General features: G+C 42.7%; 1 protein-coding gene across 1 annotated transcript in view; it reads right to left on the bottom strand.

The window, feature by feature from the left end:
* The window catches only part of Pomt2 (protein O-mannosyltransferase 2), a 41,409-nt gene that overhangs the window by 14,879 nt on the left and 1,876 nt on the right, over window positions 1–24,654 (bottom strand). Inside the window, exons 2-10 of the mRNA XM_003472446.5 lie at window positions 18,522–18,606; window positions 16,101–16,205; window positions 14,117–14,225; window positions 12,104–12,212; window positions 10,374–10,533; window positions 9,072–9,178; window positions 8,339–8,421; window positions 5,749–5,858; window positions 1,392–1,458 (exon numbers count right to left, since the gene is read on the bottom strand). Of these exons, the coding sequence (XP_003472494.4) occupies window positions 1,392–1,458; window positions 5,749–5,858; window positions 8,339–8,421; window positions 9,072–9,178; window positions 10,374–10,533; window positions 12,104–12,212; window positions 14,117–14,225; window positions 16,101–16,205; window positions 18,522–18,606 (935 nt within the window). The remainder of the gene's footprint in view (window positions 1–1,391; window positions 1,459–5,748; window positions 5,859–8,338; window positions 8,422–9,071; window positions 9,179–10,373; window positions 10,534–12,103; window positions 12,213–14,116; window positions 14,226–16,100; window positions 16,206–18,521; window positions 18,607–24,654) is intronic.

Genomic DNA, 24,654 nt, shown 5'->3' with positions numbered 1-24,654 from the left:
TAAACAGATCAAGGTCAGGAGAGATAAACTTGTCAGTGCAAATCTCTGGCTCTTGGGAGAATCACAGAACTCAAATGCATGGATGTCTACGCTATATTACCTTTTAAGGTCTCTTCAGATTAACTGGGGAGGGAAGTTTTATCTCATGTGGATTGGTGGAGGAGGGAATTACAGCCATTAAGCAGGCAAAATTTTAGTTTCGAAGGTTCCCAGAAAACCCTTAGTTTGCATAACAGTGGCATAACAAACTAGGAATATTCAAAGTTTGGTTTGAGTCATTTGATTGAAGTAAAACTAAAACAGTTCTTCCTTCCTAACTCCTCGTAATAATGAATGACTTATGTTGGTTGCTAGGTCAAAACACAATCCATACTATTATTATTATTATTATTATTATTATTATTATTATTATTATTATTATTTGGTATCAAGGATCAAACTCACAACCTCACGCTTGCCAGGCAGGCACTTGTGCCACCGAGCTAAATCCCTGGCCCTGTACTAGTATTTTGAGGGTATAAAACCAGACTCTGCTCAATGGCACCATAATCTGTATTACCAAGGAAATAAACGGAATGCAAAGACACGAATTGCGTATGTCATGATTCTGGCCTGAAAAAGGCAGTAAGAGGAAGTGGGACGGAAAAAGAAAGTGAACTGAAATGAGCCCACTTCACAAAGGCCCAGGAACAGTGGCTAGGGACAGGCTAAGGCAGGTGAAGAGTCACAGTGAACGCTGAGGATGCAGGACACTGGCAGTGATGATGGGCTCAGACAGCGAGAGGAAGGAGCCTCTGTTCTCAGCTCAGCAGAAGGCACAGCCAGCAGGTAGCTGGCTGCCTGACCACATTCAGCAAGATCCAGAAAGTCTGACAGATATATGCCAGACCAGTCAGGCTGAATGTCCCAGGCACCAACCTAGACAAGCCCAGTTACAGGGCTGGCCCTCAGATCTAGGGATGAGCAACGGACAGCACTCTGACCCTGTCAAGACCACATTCTGGCTTCTGAAGGCGAGCCATGCTCTACGTGAGAAATGAGAATAGCGTCAGACATCCTTGCTCATGGCTACTCCCCAGTCCCTGATGCTGTACTCAGGTGACCTTTTCCTGGATGAAGTGGGAGCCCTGTTCTATGGCTTCAAAACGACAGTGCTAAGGCAGATCTTATCTGTTTTCCCACTGCCTAACTGCTACGCTTATGCCTATGCCTATGACTGTGCCTGAAACACAGTAGGTATTCGATAATTGAGAGAACAGCTGAAATCAGTGAAGACACTGTCAATGACACTCAGGAAAGCCTATCTCAGCATCATTCTTTTGGCAGCATGAAAAATCCTGGGGTTCAGAATAAGTAATAAAATAAGAAGTGGCAGTTCCTGACCATATTACCTGAGTCTATGTTATATTTCTTGATGATCCACAGGTTGTTGTAGTCCTTGTGCAAATAGGTGGTGACCTGGGGGAGGATGGAGGCAGAGGGCAGAGGTGGTGGGAGGGAGAATAAATTCATTACTCTCAGCACAGCTGGCTAAGCACAACCCCCAGTAAACCAACACTGCTGAGACTTTTTCAGAATCCTCAGCCACCAACCCAAGGGGCCAAATTTCCCAAAAGGGCTCAGAAGCAGCATTGCTGAGACTTTACTTTCTTTTTTTGTGTGAAGGGGGAGAGAAATCGAACTCAGGACTGTACACTTGCCAGGCAGGCACTGTGCCACAGAGCTATATCGCTAGCCTGAGATTTCACTTTCTTTCCAGATTCAGTCTTGTTGATTTGGCCACTGTTTCTGTACCTTAGTATTAAAGTTATAGCCTCCTAGAAGGAGGAACCATGACACCTTGTATAACAATCTGAAGTGCACAGAGTAGATATAGTGTATTTTAAAAATTAAGACCATGGCCAGCCATGGTGGTGCACTCCTGTAATCCCACCACTCAAGAGGCCAAGGCAGGAAGACTACTGGGAGTTCAAGGGCAGTATGGGCTACAAAGAACTGCACAGCGAAACCCTGTCTCAAAAAGGCATAAATAAATAAATAAGTAATATGGGACTGGGGATTTAGCTCATCAGCATAAGTGCCTGCCTTGCAAGCAGGCAGTTGTGAGTTCGATCCCTGGTACCGATAAAAACAAACAAACAAAAAAGACAAAAATAAATAAATAAGTAATAAAGTAAGACCATGCCTCAAACTTTCCAAATGAAAATTTCATGATATGTTTCTATAATGTGGCTAAGTGAAACTAAAAAGTTCCATACATATCTTATCCTAGAGTTTTCATCTTTGGGCACACTAATTTTATAAAAATTAGGTATGTGTGCTTACATGCATATGGCTATAATGCTGTGAAAATCTGGAAATGATTTAAATATTAATAGAGAAACAGTTAATAGGATACTATGTTCATGGGATATATTATTATATAGTCACTAAAAATGTTTCAGATTGTGTTTAGCAATTTGGGAAAGGCCGCTGAAATGCTGGTGAGAATGGCTACCATTTATCACGAGGAGGTGCTTTTGTTTCCCATATTACTCATAAGGAAACAGGGTAAGTCATTTGCTTGATGCCACACAGCTTATGTGTTGGAAAGACAGGATTTGAACCAGCTAACTCCAACATTCCCAAGACACAATTATGCCAATTTGTAAAGAAGTACAGAGACACCTGGAACAACTTTAAATATAGCATTTCTTTTACAATATGAGTTTTCATAACTCCATCTGGATACAACTAATATGCTTGCAGAGATTTTTGCATGATGGTTTATTTAAAAATATTTTTTTGCATGTTTTATGGCTGCTTTAAGCAGTTTTTGCTTTGTTTCTCAAAACAAATGAATTGTTAAGGTTCTGTGGGGATGCAGAGTGGAAGAGTGCTTTTTGTTTACTTTTACAAAGCTATTACCATTAAAATTCATATAAGAAAAATTATTTCTTTATTGTGAGTATATTTCCTTTGCCTTTTTTCCACTGAAACATTTGTTTCTACAATGGAATTTGTAATAACATGAGGTTTCCTAGGAACACAGGATCTAATTATAACAGAATGCTATACATCAAAATAGGTGAGTAAAACAGATCTTGAATTACATGTAGCTTTGCTTTTTTGTATTTTTTCATATCTTCTAATTTTACTTTATAACTATTATACTTTAAAAACATTTAATGTTGAAGGCAGATGTCTTGGGTGAATGATTTGTGGATGACAATGCACAATGTATGTACCATTACTACTCCCTGATTGATGTACTTTAAATTTTTGTTGTAGCTTTTTTTTTTAATCTATGAATAAAATGGATTTAAAATATATATATATCAAAAAAATCTGAAAAAAAACATTTAAATTAAATCTTTCTTCTTTAAAAAACACAAAAAACATTTACTATTGAGACACAGAGATAGTTAAATCTTTTTTTTTTTTTTTGGTGCCAGGGTTTGAACTCAGAATCTCAGGTTTGCCAAGCAGGCACTTATACCACTGAGCTAATCCCCTGGCCCCAACAAAGAGATAGTTATTTGGTCCACTCTCCTCAATTTGCAGAGGAGGAAAGCAGTTGAGAAAGGCCAAATGATTCAGCAAAGACATTTCTGTCCCTTGACCCAATACTCTCTCTACAGTGTCATCAACTTCACACCTGCACATATAAGTTCCAAGTGGAGAAATAAGCTTAATTACTGTCTTTCAGAAATTGGCCTTTTTCTGGCCACCACATCTGTAACTTTATTATTTCTACATGATAACTGCAGCAAGGTATCACTCTGGAAGTTGGCTGTGGTTTTCTGGCTGTGTGGTAAAATCTGGAGAGCTATAACTAAAACAAAAATCTGCAATGCATGGGCAAGCCCCACCCTAGATCATTCAATTAGAATCTTGGAGGTAGAGCCCAGGTATCAGAATGTTATAAAAGTTCTCCAGTTGATTATAAAATGCAGCCAGGGCTGAGAAGCACATATGTAGAGTGCCAGGACGAGACACTGATACTCAAGTCTAGTATCTTAGGTCAACGCTCTAGTAACTAAAAAAAGGAAATGATAACAAAGCATAAGAATAGCAAAACTTTGGGGCTGGGGATTTAGCTCAGCGGCATAAGCGCCTGCCTTGCAAGTGCGCAGTCGTCAGTTCGATCCCTGATACCGATTTGAAAAAAAAAGAATAGCAAAACTTTTTGCAAAGTGAAAACACTGGTCATTGTAAGAAGATACACTTTTGTAAAAAAGAGAAGAAAAGAAAGTGCTCTAAAGGATATAACTGCATCTATGTTTAAGTGTGTAGGATTGATAAGCATATTACTAAGTTTTTGTTGGACAGTTGAACAGAACTGTTTGCAGTCTCGCTGTCTGAATGTCCACTTTATATGCTTTACTTTTGTAACTTGAACGATTTCTAAGAAGACAATATGTAATTATCAACTAGTGATTTCTTACTGTTTATTTTTTGAAATTATGTATTATTTCTATCCTTTTTCTGTTTTGTTTTTTTCTTTAAAAAATACATAAATTGTAAAAAAAAAAAAAAAAGATACACTTGATTTGCAAGCCTCACAAAGCAGCTCTGCTCTGCAACCTCTACCTCACTTCCTTGGTTCCGCTGCACCTGCGACCTCCTCCCTTGCTGCTGCACAAACCTTTCCTTACCAGTCACAGGCCAACCCTGCACTCAGGGCCTCTCTCTTAGACCTCAACCTCTGGGACTCCACTGCACTCCAAATGCTGACCACCTCCTTCTCCCAGAGATCCTCGCTGCCCTTACACTCTCCTCCATTGCTCTTCCAATTCCTTCCTTCCTTTCTCTTGCACTGGCTCCACCACGTAGCTTCAGACACTGCCATATATGTGTACCCAGGATTCCCTCACGGCCCCCTCCTGCACCTCTACAGCCTTTCTGGGAAACGCCACCCCTCCCCTGTGAGCTACACCTGCACAGCACACACTCTGACCTCTCTCCAGAGACAAGCCCCAGACCTTAAGACACAAAGCCTAACTCTCCCATCTCCAAAGTGATTCCTCTTCCCCTTCTCTAGTGATACATCTTGACACACAAACTATAGGCCTGGGCCCAGCTCTTCCTGCCACTCATCTGTTGCCCGGTCATCATACCTGTGAAGTATTTCCTGAATCAGTTCCTTCCTCCATCCTCACAAACTCTGCCTCTCTTCTCTTTTGTCGTAATTACTATCTACTAACTAGGCATACAATCTATTCCATTCCCACTGAAGTTATCTTTCTAACTTTAACCATTCTCGCCATCACACAGTAACTTTCGTTGATGAGAATACCACGTAGACAGATAAAGAAATTTGCTCAAAATCATACTTTATATGGAACCAGGATTCAAATGTAGGTAAGCTAGCCTAGTTCCCAAGTCTGCATTCATAATGACTATACTATACTATACACCTTATTAACTCCATGCCAGGCATTTCAGCCTTCCAGGAGTGAGCAATCAAGCAGCAGAAAGGTAGATGAAAGTAAACAGTCACACTCCTTGTGAATGTAGAAGTCTGGAGAGGTACAGAGAAAGCTCTCCTAAGAGGGACACCTGACCCACTACCAGGGAAGAGGGATCATGATGGACTGAAGCCTAAAGAAGCTGGGGTTAACCAGAGGAAAGGAGAGAAGCATGCAGAACTAACACTGCTCCAAGCCGGGAAGCAGCACAAGCAAAGGAGAAGCAAGAAAGAGAACGCAGGTTCAGCCACGGCAAACAGTTCAGCATCACTACAGTAGTGCACAGAGACCCACCGACCTGCTGTTGACGGGCACCGAAGCCCTCAGGGTAGAGGTGCCTATGGGAATGCAGGTAGCCAATGGCCATCCGGAGGTTCTTCACCGTGATCACAGAACCATAAGCCAGATCTGGAAGGGAAGAAGCAGACAAACAAGTGGCCATTGTGCTAGAGGCTTTCCTGCCTAGGAGGGACTTCCAAAGCCACAGGACCCATAAGCCCCCTAAGAGACTACACTGCACACGGCACTGTCTGAAGCAGGAGATGCTTTCTCACTTCACTGAGACCAGCTCAAGAAAGAGCTCCCTACCAGGTCTCGCCTGCACATCCCTTCCTGTCCCAGTCCCTCCTGAGGACCTGAGAAAAAGCTGAGTGTTGACACTGTCATTATCAAAGCATTTGTAATAGCAAGATTAGAAACAGCTTGTCCCTCAGTCAAGGTCTGTCCATGAATATAATAAAATAAAAAGACCCATTTTGTGCTATGTCCAGATTGTTCTCCAAGATATAATAATATAATGAACTGTTACAATAGTAACCGTACAATGAACTGTTTCACTGTGTCTCTTTATGTTTTTATGTCTTTTTTTTTTTTTTTCTGGGTACTGGGGATTGAACTCACAATCTTGCACTTGCTAGGCAGGTGCTTACACCACTGAGCTAAATCCCCAGCCCTCTTTATGCCTTTTGAACCTAGTACTACATGAAATAACTATTTTAAGATGTCAAAGCTATTTTTTTTTTTTTTTACTGTGAATTAAATAAGAAAACAACATTTGGGTAAACCACTTCTCCAAGTGCATTCTTTCCTCCTGCAGGCCTTGGTTCATAAGCAGCCCCTTTTCCTTACTACCATTCCTCTTCTCCATCCCTGTAGTCTAGCTCCCCTCTAGACCACTGCAACAGGTCTCCTGCTCCACCATTGATGCAGACCAACAGAATGCACCAGTTACACAGAAGACGAGTCAAAGACGAAGGAGGCTGCCTGAGGATTGTGAAGAGCCTTACCTATTTGGAAGACAGCTTTGCACACTGACAAGAACTGACAAGAACAGGGCAATGCAAAGTGCTCGAGCAAAAGTGTGACAATGTGTGACATCAAGGGAACCCAGGGAAGGGTTCAATACATTCTCTCTCAAGGAGAAAAAGGATGATGACTTAAAATCACAGTGAGCTAGGCCTTCTAAGTAGACAACTAGGAATTCATGAACTTTGTCGCTTTATTTTTCCCCATTCTCATGTAACCAGTACCTGCAGCTAAGTGCTGATGGATCACCTTTGTTTCTTGAAATGCTCTGTTTCCCCCTTCTTGGCCCTACTGCTTCCTGCAAACTGTTCATCTGCAGCCTGCTTCCCTCATTCCTTTTTCTCTGGCACTTAGCAGTGACCTGACCTCAGCCCTGCTCTGTTCTCTTTCTAGCCACTCCCACATTACTTTTTACTTGGCTCCTTTGGAAGCATCAGCCCCAGGCCCACTGGCTGCCCATACAGCTTTTAGCTCTACTGTGGAACTCAGCATCTGCCCTTCTGAACCAACTTTTCCTCCTACTTCCCTAGTTCCCATTTCTTTCACCATCTTGGAGGGCCCACTATGCTCCGGTGTTGTTTAAAGTACCGGAGACACAAAAACAAGTAATATGTGGGCCTTACCATCACCAAGTAGTCACCTGCACTCACGTCCTCAGGGACGTATCTCTTTTTTCCTTTCCGTGACTCACGTCCCTAGCATACACCCATTTGCCTCACCTGTGTGGCTGCTGTCACCAGGCCTAGTTGCAGACTCTGCAACTGCTTCCCAGGGCAGGTCTTCCCCCTGTCTGTTCCCTAGCCATCCTACACTCCTCCAGAGATGTCATCACCCTGCTGCAGTCTTCCTGGCCTTCTGCCTGCTTAAAGACCTTCACCATGCCTCTAAAACCTCAACTGAGTATCTCAAAATCCCATAATATAGGCCCAAACTGTCTTTTCAAACTTATATTTCAGCATCCTTCTGCATGTCACTTGTGCCTGGAGTTTCGCCCTGTTCTTAGCTTTAGTCACACCATCCCTTCTGTTCAATAATACCTCTTCTCCACCCACTACTTCCTGAAATCTACCCATCTTCCAGGGCCTGACTCCAAGGCAACCCACCGCATATACCTCTGATCCCTCCAACTGTCCAGCAGGAGTAACCTCAATCCCCAGTGCTCTGTGTTCTCTTTCATGTGCTTAACATAAGTGGTCACACATCATGGGGATCTTCTGTACCAGACTCTACTGATTACTGTCTGCAAAAAAGTGAATCAATAGCAGAACACTGTAGTGGAAGCTGACCACTCACCCTGGTGGGCCCTGCCCTGTCACAAATCTCTCTGACTGGCCTTCTCTCCGAGCTGGCTCTGGCAACCACAAAGAAGTTCTTCTGGGGGGTCAAAGAGCCTGCTGCTCAGGATGTCTTCCTCTGCACCAACCTGACTCATTTTTGAGATTTCTTACCAGAATACTGGGTCTTTCTCCCCTCCCATTCTGCCATTTACATGCTAAAGTAACTCCAGCAATCAGACCTCTGTCTTCTGATACAACTCCCAGGAAATCCCCCTGCTACTGTGTGTGGAGGCCCGGAACACTCACGTTCAGGGATGGAAGCATTGTGAAGGTTGTTCCCTGAAAGCCGGGCCTGGAAGGCAGAACTGAAGAAACCATCACCAGGTCCACTGTGGGAAGATGATGGGTAGAAGACGGCCAAGTTAATGGAGTGAAAACTGTGATTTCTCAGGAGCCTTCAGTTAATTTAAAAGATTTAAAATCAGAATGGCAGCATAGTATCAGGGGACAGAGTGGATGACAGAGTTGTAGAAAATGGGGTCCAAATCGCAACTCAGCCACTTACTAGCTGAGTGACTTGGGAAATATACCTAACCTTGTTTAGCCTCAATGCCTCACTTATAAATTGGAGATTAAAAAAAAAACTTACAAATAGTTATGACTAAATGAGGTCATGTATACAAAATGCTGAAGACAGTTCCTAGCACTTAGCAGGTACTCATTAAGTTTGAGCTGTTGTGCTGGTCGTGCTTATTACCCCTACTCCTGCCCCATCCCTTCATGGTGCTCTTCCTTATCCAGGACAAGGGGCTCAGCTTAAAGATAAAGGGCAGTTTGACTACCAAGAAATTATCCTTCAGGGTGAAGTGCTGGCCTAAGTCCTTGGAATACTCAGAGTACCAGGGAAAAGAGAAAACAAGAAAAGTTCCTGCCCCTGCCTCCATTATCCAAGCCACAGACCAGGAAACCACATGGCCCATCCACAGGCTCAGGAGCCAGAAGGAGATCAGACCAAGACAATGGGAAAGTCCAGCTGTACCTTTTATTCAGCACCATGATGTGAACAGCAAAAATGGCCATGTAGAGCACCAGAGGTAGTACTATGAGACACAGGATGCGAGCCATCAGGTGTTTTCCCACAGTGACCTGCAAACAGAAGCCAGCATGGGGTAGTGGGCACGTGGGGCCCTATTACTCCTTATAATGTCTATGGTGATATACGTGTTCTTATATATAAGCCCTAGTGATGAAAATGGGTGATAGGAAAGAATATGTGGGAACCCTAGGCCTCTCTTTCTGTAATAGCCCACACATACATACTCCCACTCAAGCACTAAAATGGGCCAGCCCTTTGCTCCTTTCCAGGCCCTGCACCCAGAACTGTCACAGCACCTTGAGTAAGGCTCAGCTGCTGCTCACCAGTGACACTCAGTGACACTGAACTCCGTGTGCTTTCCCAAGGCCTCCCTGTACTGTGCCAGCCCTACCATCATGTGGCCAACTGTGTCCTGCTTTACTTCAGCCTCAGGGAGTGCACCTCCCACACAGTCACAGCACTTTTGAGCTGGACTATAATCGCCTGCTTACTCATTCCTCTTTCTTTCTCCATGACTCTAGAAGGCAGGAGTAATGTTTTATTCTTCTGTGTATTCCCAGCATCTCACACTTAGTGGATGGTCTCCATATATTTTCTGAATAAATGTGTTAGGGGTTTGGTTCAGAAGTGACACAAGAAGCACTGTAGGCAAAGGAGCGGATATCTTTCGTCAGCCTAAATATGAGTCCTAGACCTTCCTTTACTATCTGTGGGATTTGGACATCTCAACTTCCTCATTTGTAAAGTCAAGGCAATAACTACCCACCTCACAGGATTGTTATGAGGGTTAAATGTGATAATGAAGGTAAAGTATTTAGCATAGTGCTTACCAAATTGGTCCTTAATAACTGATAATATAGTAAATCTTAAGACCTTACTGGCCTCCAAATATGAAGCCCATGGGTCAGGAAAAGGAAACTGAGTTCAGAAGTCATCCCATCCATTTTACCTAAATCTCATGAAGTCAGTGTCTGCCACACATCTGGCATGAACCCAACTGAACAGATTCCCTTGGTTAGATAGTCCGCAGAATATGTGCAAGACAGTATGGAAACAAATGCCAAAAGAGAATCCCAAAGCTGTTACTTCTCTCCCTTTGTATTTCTCCAGCCGTTGGCCAGGTCAACCCAGCTAAGACCCAGGACACTGTCACTCTACCACCCGAGGCAGAGGCAGAGAATGACCACTAGTTCCTGCTGAGCAACACTAGGAAGCAAAGACATTTCAACCAGCACCAGTTCTCACCAGTGAAAGACTGAGGTCTCCAAACAGGTGCCACAGGTCTGCAATCGTGTTTAACCCCACTTGCAGGATGATAAAGAGGCCAACAAACTTGACCCCTAAAGCACCAGTAAGACTGATGCCAGTCAGAATGAGCCAGAACCACCAGGGGGCAGAGAAAGGCCTGGAAACAAACAAGACAAGAGTTCAGTTTGGCAGCTAGAAGCAAACTCGAAAGCCGGAGTGCAGTAGGATAGGGCAGAAGTCCTCTGGCTCAGGAAGATTCTGCTGTGCCCTGAGCCTTGGGGGTTACTCACCTCAGGGGACAATGCTATGATACCACAGATGATGTGGTCTGTGAAACTCCTAAAATGGTGGGTCAGACAGTGTGTGAGAAAGTAGGACATTTTTCTGGGTAAAGGGTCCATAATGTTCTTGGCTAAGTACAGGGCATATGATACACAGCAGGCTCATTCTTTACTAGTGACCAATCAACTAGAAGCAGAAAGGAAATCTCAATAAGTCTATTATGCTATCCCCTCTCCTTTGTGTCACCTCTGGACACAAATGTCAAAGCAAGTGTTTATTTGCTGAGTGCTTACTATGTGTCAGAACCTATACCAAGTACTAAATACATGTGAACTCTTCTAACCTTCACCACAACCCAGTGAAGCAGACAGCATTATTATCCTCTTTTTACATATGAGGAATCTGAGGTACAGAGAGGCCAATACAGCCAGGAAGCAGTGAAACATAGATCTAACCCTGGTATCAGCTCCAAGGCTAATGTTCTTCAGTGTTTTGCTATTCTTGTAATAAATAGTACACTGTAGTCCAATTCTCAGATCTGGCTGCCTCCGCTATCAGAATGGAAGCTCCTTAAAGCCAGTATCTCTGCACCTCTAGCTCCTAGTATAGTACTTGGCACATAATATGTATTAGGGAGTTAGCAGATGGAAATAGATGTGGTAGAAGCAGAAGGTAACCAAAGCTAGAGTGGGCTGCAGTCACCAGCTCAGGTGTGATGAGCATAACGTGGCTTAATGAGCGTGGCCGTGTATGAAACCAGCTGACTTTTGGAAAAGCCCGGGAGCCCAGCCCTTTTGAGCTGACTGCTCTACTTTCTCAGAGGCAGAAGGATAATCCAGAAAAAAGACTATTGCGGAAACAGACCAGACTCTCCACATAGGCTTTAGAATTGACCAGGGTCTGGAAGGTTCCTCTGGGCTGGTATGGACCACTCATCAGTAGGTTAGGACTGGATGCAATCACTAAGGGCAGGGAGATAAATAGGGCCTAGACAGAGTCTACCCCAATGTCCTCACTTCTAGGCTGCCAAATGGGAGTGATACATTGTCCCAGATCTCCTAGGCAGCACTGGTGCTGAGGGACAGCTTAAAAACCATGGGTGAGGGAGTCAACAGGACCTCTCCATAGTATCTATAAATTCCTATCTAACTGTACCCCCACTAGAAACTTAATAATACTCATTTAAACATACAACTGACATTTTCTCAGGGTTATGTAAAAAGAAAAAAAAATTATAGAAGACATTTTAAAATCTATTATTATACCAAATAGACACTCTAAAAAGACAGACAAAAAACCCAAAAAAACAAGACAAACAAACAAAAAGACAGACAAATGCTTGCTTTAAAGCCAGCTTTGAGCATCCAGCCCAGCACTAGCCAAGGTGGAACTTCTATGGCAGCCACAGTTTCCGACTTTCCCCTCCCAACGATGGGGCTTCTGACCTGTTGGCATACGAGTTGTACTTGACCATGCTCAGCATGGCAGCCATGATGAAGAACATCAAGATGGGGTCAAGGAGGATGTACTGGGACAGAGTGAGGCATCCTGTATCTGAAAAACATAAGCTCACTAGTCAAAATGCAGAGTCAAAAGGGGGAGCCCCTAAAAACCAAATACCCCAGTAGTAAAAAAGAGTTCCCCTGGTTAATTGTATGTGAGCACCCAAAGGGGCCACCGAGTCACCAGTGCCTCATCCCCGTGTAGAAGGTCACAGCTCTGAGGTACAAAAATTCCCAAGTGATGAGAAGCAGTGTCTTACACTCTTCTAGGTCCTCTATTCAAGAGGATCACGTCATTCACTCAGTGCAGCCCTAAGACAAGTCTCTTCCTCATCTGTATCCTGCTTAGGTAGCCACAAATAACATATACCTAAGACAGAGTCTGATCATTTTACATGATACCTTTGTTGAAGCTGATTTCCCAAATAGGTACCAGGGTGAGTTTTTCGATCTTAAAGCTTATTTCCCTGCTTAAACCCTCCAGTCATCTCACTCAGATTAACAAATTCTCATGACAGCTGCCAAAGCTGTGTGATCTCCCCACCCCGGCCAATCTCACCTCCCAACACCCTGTCTCACTCATTCTTCCCTTGCCACACACTCCAGCCTTCTTGTTGCTCCTTGATTCCACTACGCCTTGCACCAGAACTGCTACTCACACTGTTCCCTTTGCTGAATGTTCTTCCTCAGAACTCTGCACGGCTTAATCCTTTGTTTCACTCAGGCCTCTGCTCAAAGCTCCCTTCTCAGAGAGCTCTTCAATGCCCACTGTAAGGCAGTACTGATCCCTATTACTTCAGCTTTACTTCCTGCCCTGCACTTAAGATGTTAGACTGCAGACTTACTAATGTACTTGCCTGCCCCTCTCAAGGATAAACTCTGCGAGAACAGTGTATCCTCAGGCCAATAAAAGGGGCCTGTATAGGGTAGGTCTTGAGAAACAGGTGTTGAATAAAAAAGGAACAAATGATTAAACAAATGACTGCCTGAAGAGAAAAGTTAAAGATACAAGGAAAAAGTCATTAGAAGATGTTGTGTATAACCTTACAACATATCCATCAAAATAAAATAATATATCAAGCAAAATCAAACTCTAAAATGTTCTCCTGAACTGCTCTGGACTTCTTCAAATGTTAAGCTCCATAAGGTTATGAATTCACTTTCACAAGAACAGGGCTAGCAAGAGGATCAAGTTCTGCAATCAACTCTCAGTTGTCCATATAAAGATCTACAAAAAATATTTAAATTTCCATTGCTATTTCCTGCCACACCACTACTTTTGCAGTGTCTGCCATTATATTCAGTTGCAATTAGTTTGGGGAATGCACACTAATCTTAGTATCAACCTCAGAGAAGCAAAATTAAAACAATAAGCTTCCTTCAAACACATACATGCATTGGGCACAGTGACATACACCTATAATCCCAATACTCAGGAGGCTGAAGCAGGAGGATTGTTAAGAGTTCGAAATCAGTCTGGGCTACATAGTGTGCTCAAGGCCAGCTTGAACTGCATATAAGACCTTGTCTCAAAAAAAAAAAAAAAAAAAAGAAAGAAACAAAATTTTTTAAAAAAACCACATGCACATGAACACACATGAACATTTTTGGGGGATACCAGAAATTGAACTCAGGACCTTGCACTTACCAGGCAGGGACTTAAGCTGCTGAGCTATATCCCTATGCACATTTTATTATCCATTCCAAATTCAAAAATGTGGAAAACTTGGAAGTGGTATATAGCTTGAGATTACCCATGCCAACTTTAACAATGTGAGGACTTGCTACATCAAAGTGTTAGGTATAAAAATAAAATGAGACTGGTAATACATCTTACCTGATCTCATGTTAATGAAGAACTAGAGCCATAGACGGGATGGTTTAATGCACTGATTTCCAGCCATCCTCACAGTGAATTATCCCATTTCCAAAAATACACAGGGTAAGACAACTTACCAAAGATGAGAAGGGCGGCAGTGAGCAGTGCTGCTGGGAGGGACTTGGACAGATCCAATACAATGAGGTAGGCAAAGGGGACTAGCCAGGAACCAAGGAATGCACAGAACTATGGAAGGAACAGACCAACTGTTAAATAAATAAGCTAGAGCTAAGCATGAACGACCTACTTAAGTTGGTACAGACTAATGTCTAAAATGGAGGGCACTGATAAAGGTTATGTCCCTGCTGACCCTAAAGTCACGTAGAGTGTCTGTTAGTAGAAAAAGGAGGTATAACAGTGAAGGGTCATCATATCAAGCAATGTATGTTCCTATGGAGTAGCAGGAACACATGCAACTGGTCTGAAACCAGAACAATTCCCCAGTGCGGCTAGCTGTTATCCTAGCACATCTTTTATCTCAGCTTCCCCATTTGGGAAATGGGAAAAATAAAGTTCCTACCTCCCAGCTTTACTTTGAAGATTAAACAGGCTAAAAGCTCATTAATTCACAGAAATATTTGACAGTCTACAGCCACTTCACCCTGAATACACTCGATCTCATTTGATCTCTAGCTAACCAGGGTCAGGCCTGGTGAGTACTTGGATGGCAAAAACATCTGACAAAAATCAGATTCTAATACTAGTCAAGCATTAAATTATATCTGATCTTATACCTAATGTGGGTATTAGCTAAGAAAGACCTCTTCAAAAGTATCTTAACATTTTCAGACTTTCTAACATTTTTTTTTTTTTTTTGTCTTTTTCGTTTTTATCGGTACCAGGGATTGAACTCACGATTGCCTGCTTGCAAGGCAGGCGCTTATGCCGCTGAGCTAAATCCCCAGCCCCCTAACCTTATTTTTATATTGTCTCCCTGGTTCTTTTTTTCAGTCACACTAGAAGCCACTCTTTAATCTACAGAATGGATTCTCATTTAAATTATCAGCCTTCTTCCATCCCTTCACCCTGCCCATCAATAGTAAGTAGGCAAGCGCAGGGAAAAGGGAAATTCTCACCCTTAGGTTGTCATTTTTTGTAAATAGAAACCAAATATCCTAGTGTGAAGAGACTGAATGAGGCTGTTGTGTTTGGCCTCAATTTCTCTAACACATTCACAGTCAGTCAAGTATATGCCCAAATGTACATGCTATGTGGTATTCAAAAGTCAACAGGAAGACAGAATCACTTAAAAACACAAACTTGAGGATAGGGGATTCCTTGTTTAATATGGCATGATATGAGTGTATAAATTATCTAATGATTAGCCCAAGAAAGCACACAGCCATTTATCTAAAATGCTATGAATTCCTCAAGGGAAGGGGCTTGTAAATCAAACTGTTCTGAGAGTTCTAGGCTGGAAGTCAGCTTTCTGAATTTTTTATTACGTTACATGTTCAAGAGTCCCAGAGAGCTGCGTATTTAGGCTCTGCCAGGTTCTATCGCAGCAGGTGCTGGATGTCAGAAGAACTGGAGCAGATATTTGGTCTCCCTTAAAATAACACTGGAAAACTCTTTATGTGTGCTTGAAACCTTTGTAGGTAAAAAAGTGGGAAGCTGGAGATAGGGTGTGGGATTATCAAAATCTAAGGAAAGCCTCTCAGAGGCAGGTATTATCTAAGCAGTGTGTCTGCAGAAAGGAATGACAAATGTTGTGCCAGTACAGAGACCATGGAAAAGCTGCAGGCCACTCCTGACTGCCTGGACCAGGCTGCTTTCCAACCTGAGCTTACAGCACCCGTGGCTAGGGCAGCAGGTGACAGGTGACAGCATGTGCTTGCTTGGATGTAATCTCCGTATTAGCCATGACTCCTCTTTTCTTCTTGCCCACCTCAGTTCTGAATCTCCACACCAAGGAAATGAGGTGTGTTCAATGATTCTCCTCTCTTCTTCAAAGTTCCTTTATTTACCACTGCCACCACCCCAAGGTTTCTAACTATGACACCTCTGACTGAGTGTGATCCCTGGGTTCCATCAATTTTATATCAAGTCAGGAAGTCTTACTCCTCTCATTCCCATGTAGCTGTGATGCTCATATTTGTCCCCTGGCTTCTGGAACAAAAAGGTCCCATCATATCCACTCAGGTAGCCTGCAAGACCTATCAGCATCTGAGGAGAAAAGAACAAACAAAAAGATGAGAGACCTTTGAGAGGAAATCCCTCTGTCCTCTGCTCTTCCCTTCAGCTGTACCACAGACTCTGGCTTCCTTTCACAACTGTCCACACAGGGAGTGGCCTATGTGGCATTTTCTCCTGCAGCTGCTACAGAGTAAAGAATCTTTGTCTGTAGAGCACTTTGCTTCAAACAAATCCTCTCTTGTGTTCTGGTTCAGCTTTTGGGAAGAGTACAGACTAAACACTCAGGGAGGAAATGTTCCCACAATTTGAACAGTGAAGAGTTCTCACATTCAGTCTTCATTTATTATGAAATAAAACATGACAGCTCTTAGGGGGAGGTCAAGGATAAAAACTGATTCCTAGGAAATTGGAAAATGAGGTTTCAAATCACAATGAAAAGAGAGAAAAGTGACAAGTGGCTACACTCCTGGAATACAGAGCAGATAAGAAATTTAGAAACAGAAACACAATTTCCCCGAGACAAAGAGGGAAAAAATTTACAAAATGGAGCTACAGGCTGGAAATGGTGGTGTATGCCTGTAATCCTAGCATTCGAGGAGGCTAAGGCAGGAGGATCCTTGTGAGTTCAAGGCCAGCCTGTGCTACCTGAGTTCAAAGCCAATCTGAACTACATAATGGGACAGGATCTCAAAAACACTCAAACAAAAACATGGAGCTATAACGGTACCTGTTTCATTGGCTTGTTCTCAGACTGCTTACATGAAGAAATGCATAATTGTTCTTCTCTTTATTGTGGTGCATTATAAAGTAGACAGGAAGAGGCATAATATTTACAACTTTTCCAAGGCTCAGAACCAATTTCAAAACAGGCCACTTATACTATGTATTGTGGCATACACATGCCTCTAACCCTAGCACTCTGGCCTGCTGAGGTGGAAGGATCACAAGTTCAAGCCCCCTGTAACTTAGCAATTTAACAAGACCTTGTCTTAAAAAATGTTTAAAAAGGGGTGGGATGTAGCTCAAGGTGAAGACTCTGAGTTCAATCCAAAGCAAACATAGGCTACTTCTCCATCTCTTGTCTCTCTCTCTCCCTCCAACCTGCAAAGACCTTCTCTCTGGCACCTGTGCTCCCGTGCTTCCTTAGACTCACCAGCCACAGACCACTGCCCTTGCCTCCCTCCACCAACACCTCCGCCTTCATCCCAAGCACCACTTGCTCTGGGATCACTTCCTACCTCCTCACAAGCAAATACCTGTCCCTTTGCTGCCTAAGACCTCAGTCTCCAATCAGAAAGAAACGCTTGAATGACTGCCAGGGCCTAATCAGAGGTACTTGTTTTTAAAAGTATGAAATGAATCTGATTGGTAGAATTTCTCACTATGACATGTGAGAGGAACAAGTCAAACAACATGTACACTGGAGGGAGCGGACAGATTACAGATAGTCAGCTCCTACTCCTCTTAAGTGTTTTTGTTTTATGCGACATATTCCACTATTTTTTTTGTCTTTTTCCTTTTTATCAGTACAGGGGATCGAACTCACAACTGCCTGCTTTCAAGGCAGGTGCTTATGCAGCTGTGCTAAATCCCCAGCCAATTCCACTCATTTTTCTAAACTGAGATAAGTCTCAGTAACACAAAATTCACCACTTTAAAGTGTACACACTGGGCAGGTGGTGCACATCTACAATCCCAGCACTCCAGAAAGCAGAGGCAGGAAGATCACCATGAGTTTAAGGCCAGCCTGACCTACAGAGCAAGACTCCTGTCTCAAACAACAACAACAACAACAACAACACACACACACACACACACACACACACACACACACACCCAGAAAGAGAGTGTACAATCCATAGTTTTAAGTATAGGTACCACTACTTACTCCAGCATGTTCTTCATGCCAAGAAGCAACCCATACCACTTGTGACCACTCCCTAACCTTTCCCCTCAGACCCTGGCCACCACTAATCTCCTCTGTGTGCCTATGGATTTGCCAATTCTGAATATATATAATATATAACTTGAAACCTTTTATGTCTGGCTTCTTACATTTAGCATAGCATCTCTGAGGTTCATATACGCCGCAGCATGCGTCAGAACTTACTCCTCTTCATGGCTGAATCGTATGTCTCTGTGTGGATATACTATCTTTATTCATCCATCAATTAGGTGGTGAGCCAAAAAATACCTGAGATTTTCTCTGACAGTAGCTGGTCTAAAATACTGGAGAATTCTGTCAGGGAATCCTTAAGTTCAAGAATGACATCCACAATGAATGACACTTGGCTCCATCCCTTAAGGGCCATCCTCCCAGATGCCAGCTGTTACCACACTGCTCACCTTTCCCAGAGGTGGATGCACGTCAAAGAAAAAGGTGCGGTTGATATAGTAACTTCCCATTTTTCCAAAGTGAGTCTCGTCCCAACTAAAGGAAGAACAAAACACTTTAACAAAGCATAGTTAAAATTATAGTTAAGACCAAGAGCTATGAATTTCAAGCAATTAATTACAAAGCAGTGTGTGTGTGTGTGTGTTTCAGACAGGGTGTCACTATGTAGTTCAGGCTGGCCTTGAACTTACTATGTAGTCCATGGTGATCCTCCTGCCTCAGCCTCCTGAGTGCTGGGATTAGATAAAGTTTGGATTAAAAAAAATTTTGACACAAATGATTTGAAGAAGCAAAACATTAATCTGGTTATTAACCATCATTTGGATAGATGAAAACGGTTAGCAAATATTTACCAAGCAGTTACCATAAATTTAAGTCAAATATATTCTATATCTTGAGTTTCTATCTATTAATTCTAAAATGATAGGGTTTTCCTATAACACAGAAAAGTTTAGTAAGTGTTCTTCTAGCTGGACATGGTGGTGCACTCCTATAATTCCAGCACTTGGGAAGCTGAAGCAGGAGGATCATTGCAAGTTCGAGACCAGCCTGGGCTACAAAGTGAGCCCAAGGCCAGCCTGAACTGCATAGTGAGACCCTGTCTCAAAAAGAGAGAGAGAAAAAAAAGAATGTTCTACATCTATGACCTTCTAACTCTAACACCATGTTTGCAATTAAAATGTACATCACTACACTATTGGGTAGTCTTTCAACCATGCTGTCACAGGAGGCAGACTTTGTTCATCAACCTTTGCTGAATAACCTGGTAAGTACGAACTGACTGATCTTACTATAATGAACTAACCAATATATACATCAGTATATAAAAATTGCGAGTATTCTTCCCAAATTAAAAGCATGTCTAAAATGCATTCTTGATCAATCACGGTAGCACATTTCTACAGTTCCAGCAATCAGAATGCTGAGGCAAGAGAACTGCCTACAGCTTGAGGCCAGCCTGGGCTACACAGTGACTTCAAGATCAACCTGAACTACACCCTGTCTCAAAAAAAAAAAGCATTCTTATTATACAAGTTATTTTGCCAAGAAGTGAAACTAATATACTAGATTTCAAACACAACATGAAGCCTTAATCTTCTACATAGTCACATTAACCTTTTTGTATCATACATGAGGACTTCAAGAAGGCAGCCAAGTCATCCTGCAAAGCCTGGCCATTTCTGTTTGTTGTTCTTTTTCCCTGCAGCTCAAAGAAGAACACTTGCTACTGAGCATCTATCCCAGGTCATCTTCTGTAAGCAGGCATTACCCAACTACCACATTAGGGGCAAAAACACTTTTCCTAAAACTGTACAGGGGTGTATGTGTGGTTGTGAGTGTGTGCATGCATGTGTTTAACTCAGTTAAGTCCATGATATGAGCAGAAAAGTAAATCTACTTCTGCATCTGTTAAGTACACTATCACGAGGTGAGAACAAAAGGATGGTGATAACAGAAAGCAATAGCTTCACAGTGTGTGACACAAGATTTGTGAAAAGTAGACCCTCCGTACCAGCACCATCTCTTACTAATAGTGTGATGTGGCAGAATCACTTGCTCTCTTCAGTGTTCTTTTTTCATCTACTTGATACAAACAATAATAGTATTTGCTATGCCCCCCTCCTAGAAGGATATTAGGGCTCAACTTTGATAATACACGTGAACAAACTCTGTAGACTCAAAAGTAAGACACATACTGGGCACTATCTAAGCTGTTCCAACATTTGTGGTTAGTTCTGGAGTCTGTCTGGAAACACACTAACAAAGGGCATGAGATTTTTACTTCAAAAGTTTCCCAAGTAAAATCAGTAGCAACATTCACAGTCCTCTTGGCTTTTACTGCTTTTGTCAAAAGAGACAGTTCTCCATGCTCCTACAGGCCTTGCAAGTTATGCCAAGAACCCAAGGTCCTGACATATCTATACCCAGGCCACTTCTCAGTTATATTTGCAGCAAACAACCCTGGGGAAGTTAGTATCTCCTTTGGCACAGTAAGCAGCCTCCTTAACATCTGCCATATAAGAGTCCCAAGCTCAATATAGGATTCTTGGGTATGCTGCAAAGCAACCTACTCTGTGTGCAAGCACTCATCCATACACTGCATGGCATTCTAGGGCAAGGGGGATCGATGCCAACATGCTGATGCTTATCCTACTTGCTACTCCATGAGAAAAGTCCTTTGTTTCTGATCCAGGACTTTGTATTTATAAGCACCCATGAAACAGTGAAAGGTTAATTCTTGGCTACAACTAAGCTAAAAAAACAAAAATAAATGATGACCAAAAAACCCAGGCCATGATGAAAACAGGATGATGAGAGACACAGCCTTCTGAAAAAGAAGACAAGAGCCCTCATGGCCTGAGTTAGGGATATGAGACTATTCCCTGGAACCTGTTTGCAAATGTTCTTGTCAAGTGGTGGGCAATGGAGTAGGAAAAGGCAGAATGGGGAGAGAGGACTGAAACAGTTGTCTTGGTTACTAATTACTCTTCTCTGAATAAAAATAAAGAAAAAATGTGATCATGACAATTAAGCAACAAACATTGCAGGCCTAGTCAAAAGGCCACATGGAAGTGGGCATGGTGGTGCATGGTTGTAGTCTTTGCACTTTGGGAGCTGATATAGGAGGATGCTAAATTGGAGTCCAATATGGGCAACTTAGCAGGACCCTGTTTCAAATTAAAAAAATAAAAAAGGGCTGGAGATATAGTTTAGTGTGAAAGTCCTGGAGTCAATCACCAGTACCACAAAAAATTAAAAATTAAAAAGGCAAAATAGATGCAGTTGCTGAGTCAAGAAGTCTCCAAAGCTTCCATAATGATGCAGTAATAAGGACTCTGCTATTCAATACAGAATTTAAATCAAAACAAAAACACTGAAAGATCCTTGAGTTAGCTGTGTACTTAAGCCAAAAGTAAATGTGTCTTACATAATAGGTTCGAGCCACGCTGTTCCTTTATGTACCTTGATCTCTCCCACTCTACCATCTCAGCTTCCTCAAAGAGTATGATGATTAAAGGTACCAGCCAGGTCTCCACTCTACCCAGTCCTACAGGGCAAGGATTTGCCAGGCATGGGAATTTTCAAAGCCATCATGGATGAGTACATAGACTTATAAAAAAGGGGCCCCTAAACTCAGGGGCCCACTGAACACAAGGAAAGATGATGAGGGGAAAATGGTGCCACGCCTAGGGAAGGACTAAAGGAGAAATGAAGCTTCTCTCCATTCCTTGCATCCATCACTCCGCTCACCCTCCAGCTGGGAAATGGTTTCATCTCTGGCTTATGCCTGATGCAGGCCTAGCAGACTCATCGTTCCAAAGGGACTAATGCCCATGTTCAATTGACAGGGTCTGAGTCACATTCCCAATGAGGGCAGGGCTCTCTAGAGCACTTCAATGTACTATTACGGCACCCACTGCTGAACACACAGCTTGTATTGATTCACCAAGTGTCAAAAAGGATTATCCCATTCAAGGACTGCTGTGTGTAGAGAAGTGAGCCTGTTCTCCCTAGTGATCCAGGAGAAATAAACAAATCCCTGAAAGGCAAGGAGAAATCACAGCTTTGAAAGATTAACGGCTGCTAAAATACTAACAAACCATTCACCAGGAAACAGTGCTACCTGCTGAATACAGATTTTAAGTACAACCATTTTTTAAAAGGGTAATTATTATTAAAAGGGTAATTATTAACCTACTACACTAAGCTATTTACCTGACCATGTGCTGAACACCTGTGCCACATAAAGCACTGTACTCGTACTGAGCTCTTGCTGAAGTTGAGCACCTGACCCTCGAAAACCTCAAGACTGTCTGGCCTGACAGTCCCACTTTGAGGTGTATTAATTTACAGCTAACAAGGGAAGGGGCTCAGCAAGCCTCACTGTCCTATGGACACAGTACGTTCCAGAGGACTGTCAGCCTGCCCACCTGGGGCATCTGGGTTTTACTTAGAGGGATATTTCCCTCTTTGGAGAAACTACTTTCCGTTCCACTTTCTGAAGTACAGATGTTGGTTTAGTGGTTTCCTTGATTCACCGAGGTTCCTCAAAATTCTTGTGCCTACTTCACTGACAGGCTAAGTTAAAAGCTGACAATGTCCACTGGGCAGCAGCAGCCCATTCAGTCCCAATAACAACTCTGGATGGTCAACTGCGGTAAATGTTAAAGTGTCTGACACGCCACTTGGAAGACTAAATACTGAGAGATACAGGTGCCCACTATGGAGCTGAGAACCATGGAAACAAATGGGCTTCCTACTGGTGAGACAGTCGGGCTCACTCATGTAGGTGCTCACAATAAGGCCCAGTACTCTGACAGGACTAACTGGATTGTCACCACTCTCCTTGGAGTGGCATAGTCCTAGATTTGGTCGTAAACATAATAACTACTACACTGAACACACTGCTTTAAAAAAAAAAAAAAAAAGTCTCCCCACAGATGCCCACAAGTGCCAGGCAGAAGACATAATGGATTTCTGTCAATTTTCTAGCAATGCTCCTAGCAAAATGGTCTGGACATTATTAGGGAAAACCAAAGAAAAAGTGAAGATATAGGAACTATAGTGGGACACACTAATTATGTAACAGTGGCAGGAGAGAAGCAAGGTTAGCACCTGGAGAACAAACACCTTAGATTCTGGGAGATGTAGAAGGAAACAAAGGATGTTCTGTTTCCTCTTAGGTTTAACACAAAACCCTGGCAAAAGGCTCAATGGGCCACCTCAGTCAAGCTGAAGCTGGCAATTTGACTAGAAGCTGAGTTTTTCATCATAATAAGAAAAACAAGAACTTATGTGCCTTTCTTGAACTACTCTGATGTGCCAGATGACATCCATACCAACTCCCACACACACACGACTTCTATCAATCTATTAAAAATCGTATGCTTTTTCTAGAACGCTAGGGGCCTCAGGTTATACCATGTACAGTGATTTAGACCACAACTATTCAGTGACACTGCCATGTAGCTTAACCAGCCAATGTACTAGTGATCTACATCAATGCGATAATGACCCAAAGTTTAACAAAACATCCTAAAATGAGTGACCTTCAGGTAAAATGCTAGTATGTAAGGAAGAATGGGCCACACGCTCTCTATTGGGAATAGGAGTTGTGTTATTTTTCCATGGTGGGGACACTGAAATTATTGGCAACAATACTAAAGATCAGAGATCAAGCTAAACCATGCACAGATCATGATGGATGCTAAACTGGCCTTAGACTACATCCCTATTGTCTGAAGTAAGATTCACTGGTCTCCCAGGACTCATTTACAGTGGCTGAATCCAGGATGCTAGTAGCCATAGTTGAGATAAATACCAAAAGTTGGCCTCCTATTGCTTAGAGTCTATTTGATAGAAACGTTAACTACATGCTGTATGAGACAAACTGAACAGATTTGGTCTCTGTCTATATAAGCCAGGCTAGTCAAAATAGTCAAAGGAGTTGCATATTCATGTGGAAATCTGGTAGAAGCCAGCTTAGTGCAAGACCAAGGAATGAGAAGTACTATTAGTAGATTCCCCAGCTTGTAACTCTTTTGCATTGATGGAACTCCCTTGATGTGCAATCATTCGTTCAAGCCCATAGTATACTCTGAGGGGCTGGAGGCTGGGGGCTGACTGACTCCAATACGCTGATACTCATCCTGCTTCCTGCAATAAAGTCGTTGGCCTCCAACCCAGGAATCTCCCATCCTCATCCACCAGTCATGAAACAATAATGTTTCATTATTATTAATTTCCACATAGGGCAATCCTGATAGTGTGTTTGTTTCCTTGCTTTTCTGACATGAGTTCCGTTTCTGACATCCTCTACACTTCTCAGTGACACTAAGAAACTATGGAACTGCTACGTAGTCATACAAATTAACCACTTTCAATTGTATACAGAGAGGACAAATGCCAGTAACCCCAGCACTCAGGAGGCTGAGAAAGGAGGATGGCTGTGAGTTTGAGACCAGCGTGGGGTATACAGTGAGTTCCAGACCAGCCTGCACTACAAAGCAAGACAATCAAATTGTACAAAAAGTCCCCTTCCCATCAAATTGTATAAAACTTTTCCTTCTTCCAGCTGGAGAC

The sequence above is a fragment of the Cavia porcellus genome, unplaced genomic scaffold (genome assembly GCF_034190915.1).
Source record: "Cavia porcellus strain 051 isolate PalLab524CR breed Dunkin Hartley unplaced genomic scaffold, mCavPor4.1 scaffold_31, whole genome shotgun sequence".
Taxonomy (NCBI): domain Eukaryota; kingdom Metazoa; phylum Chordata; class Mammalia; order Rodentia; family Caviidae; genus Cavia; species Cavia porcellus.
This window is presented reverse-complemented; position numbering and strand designations above follow the sequence as displayed.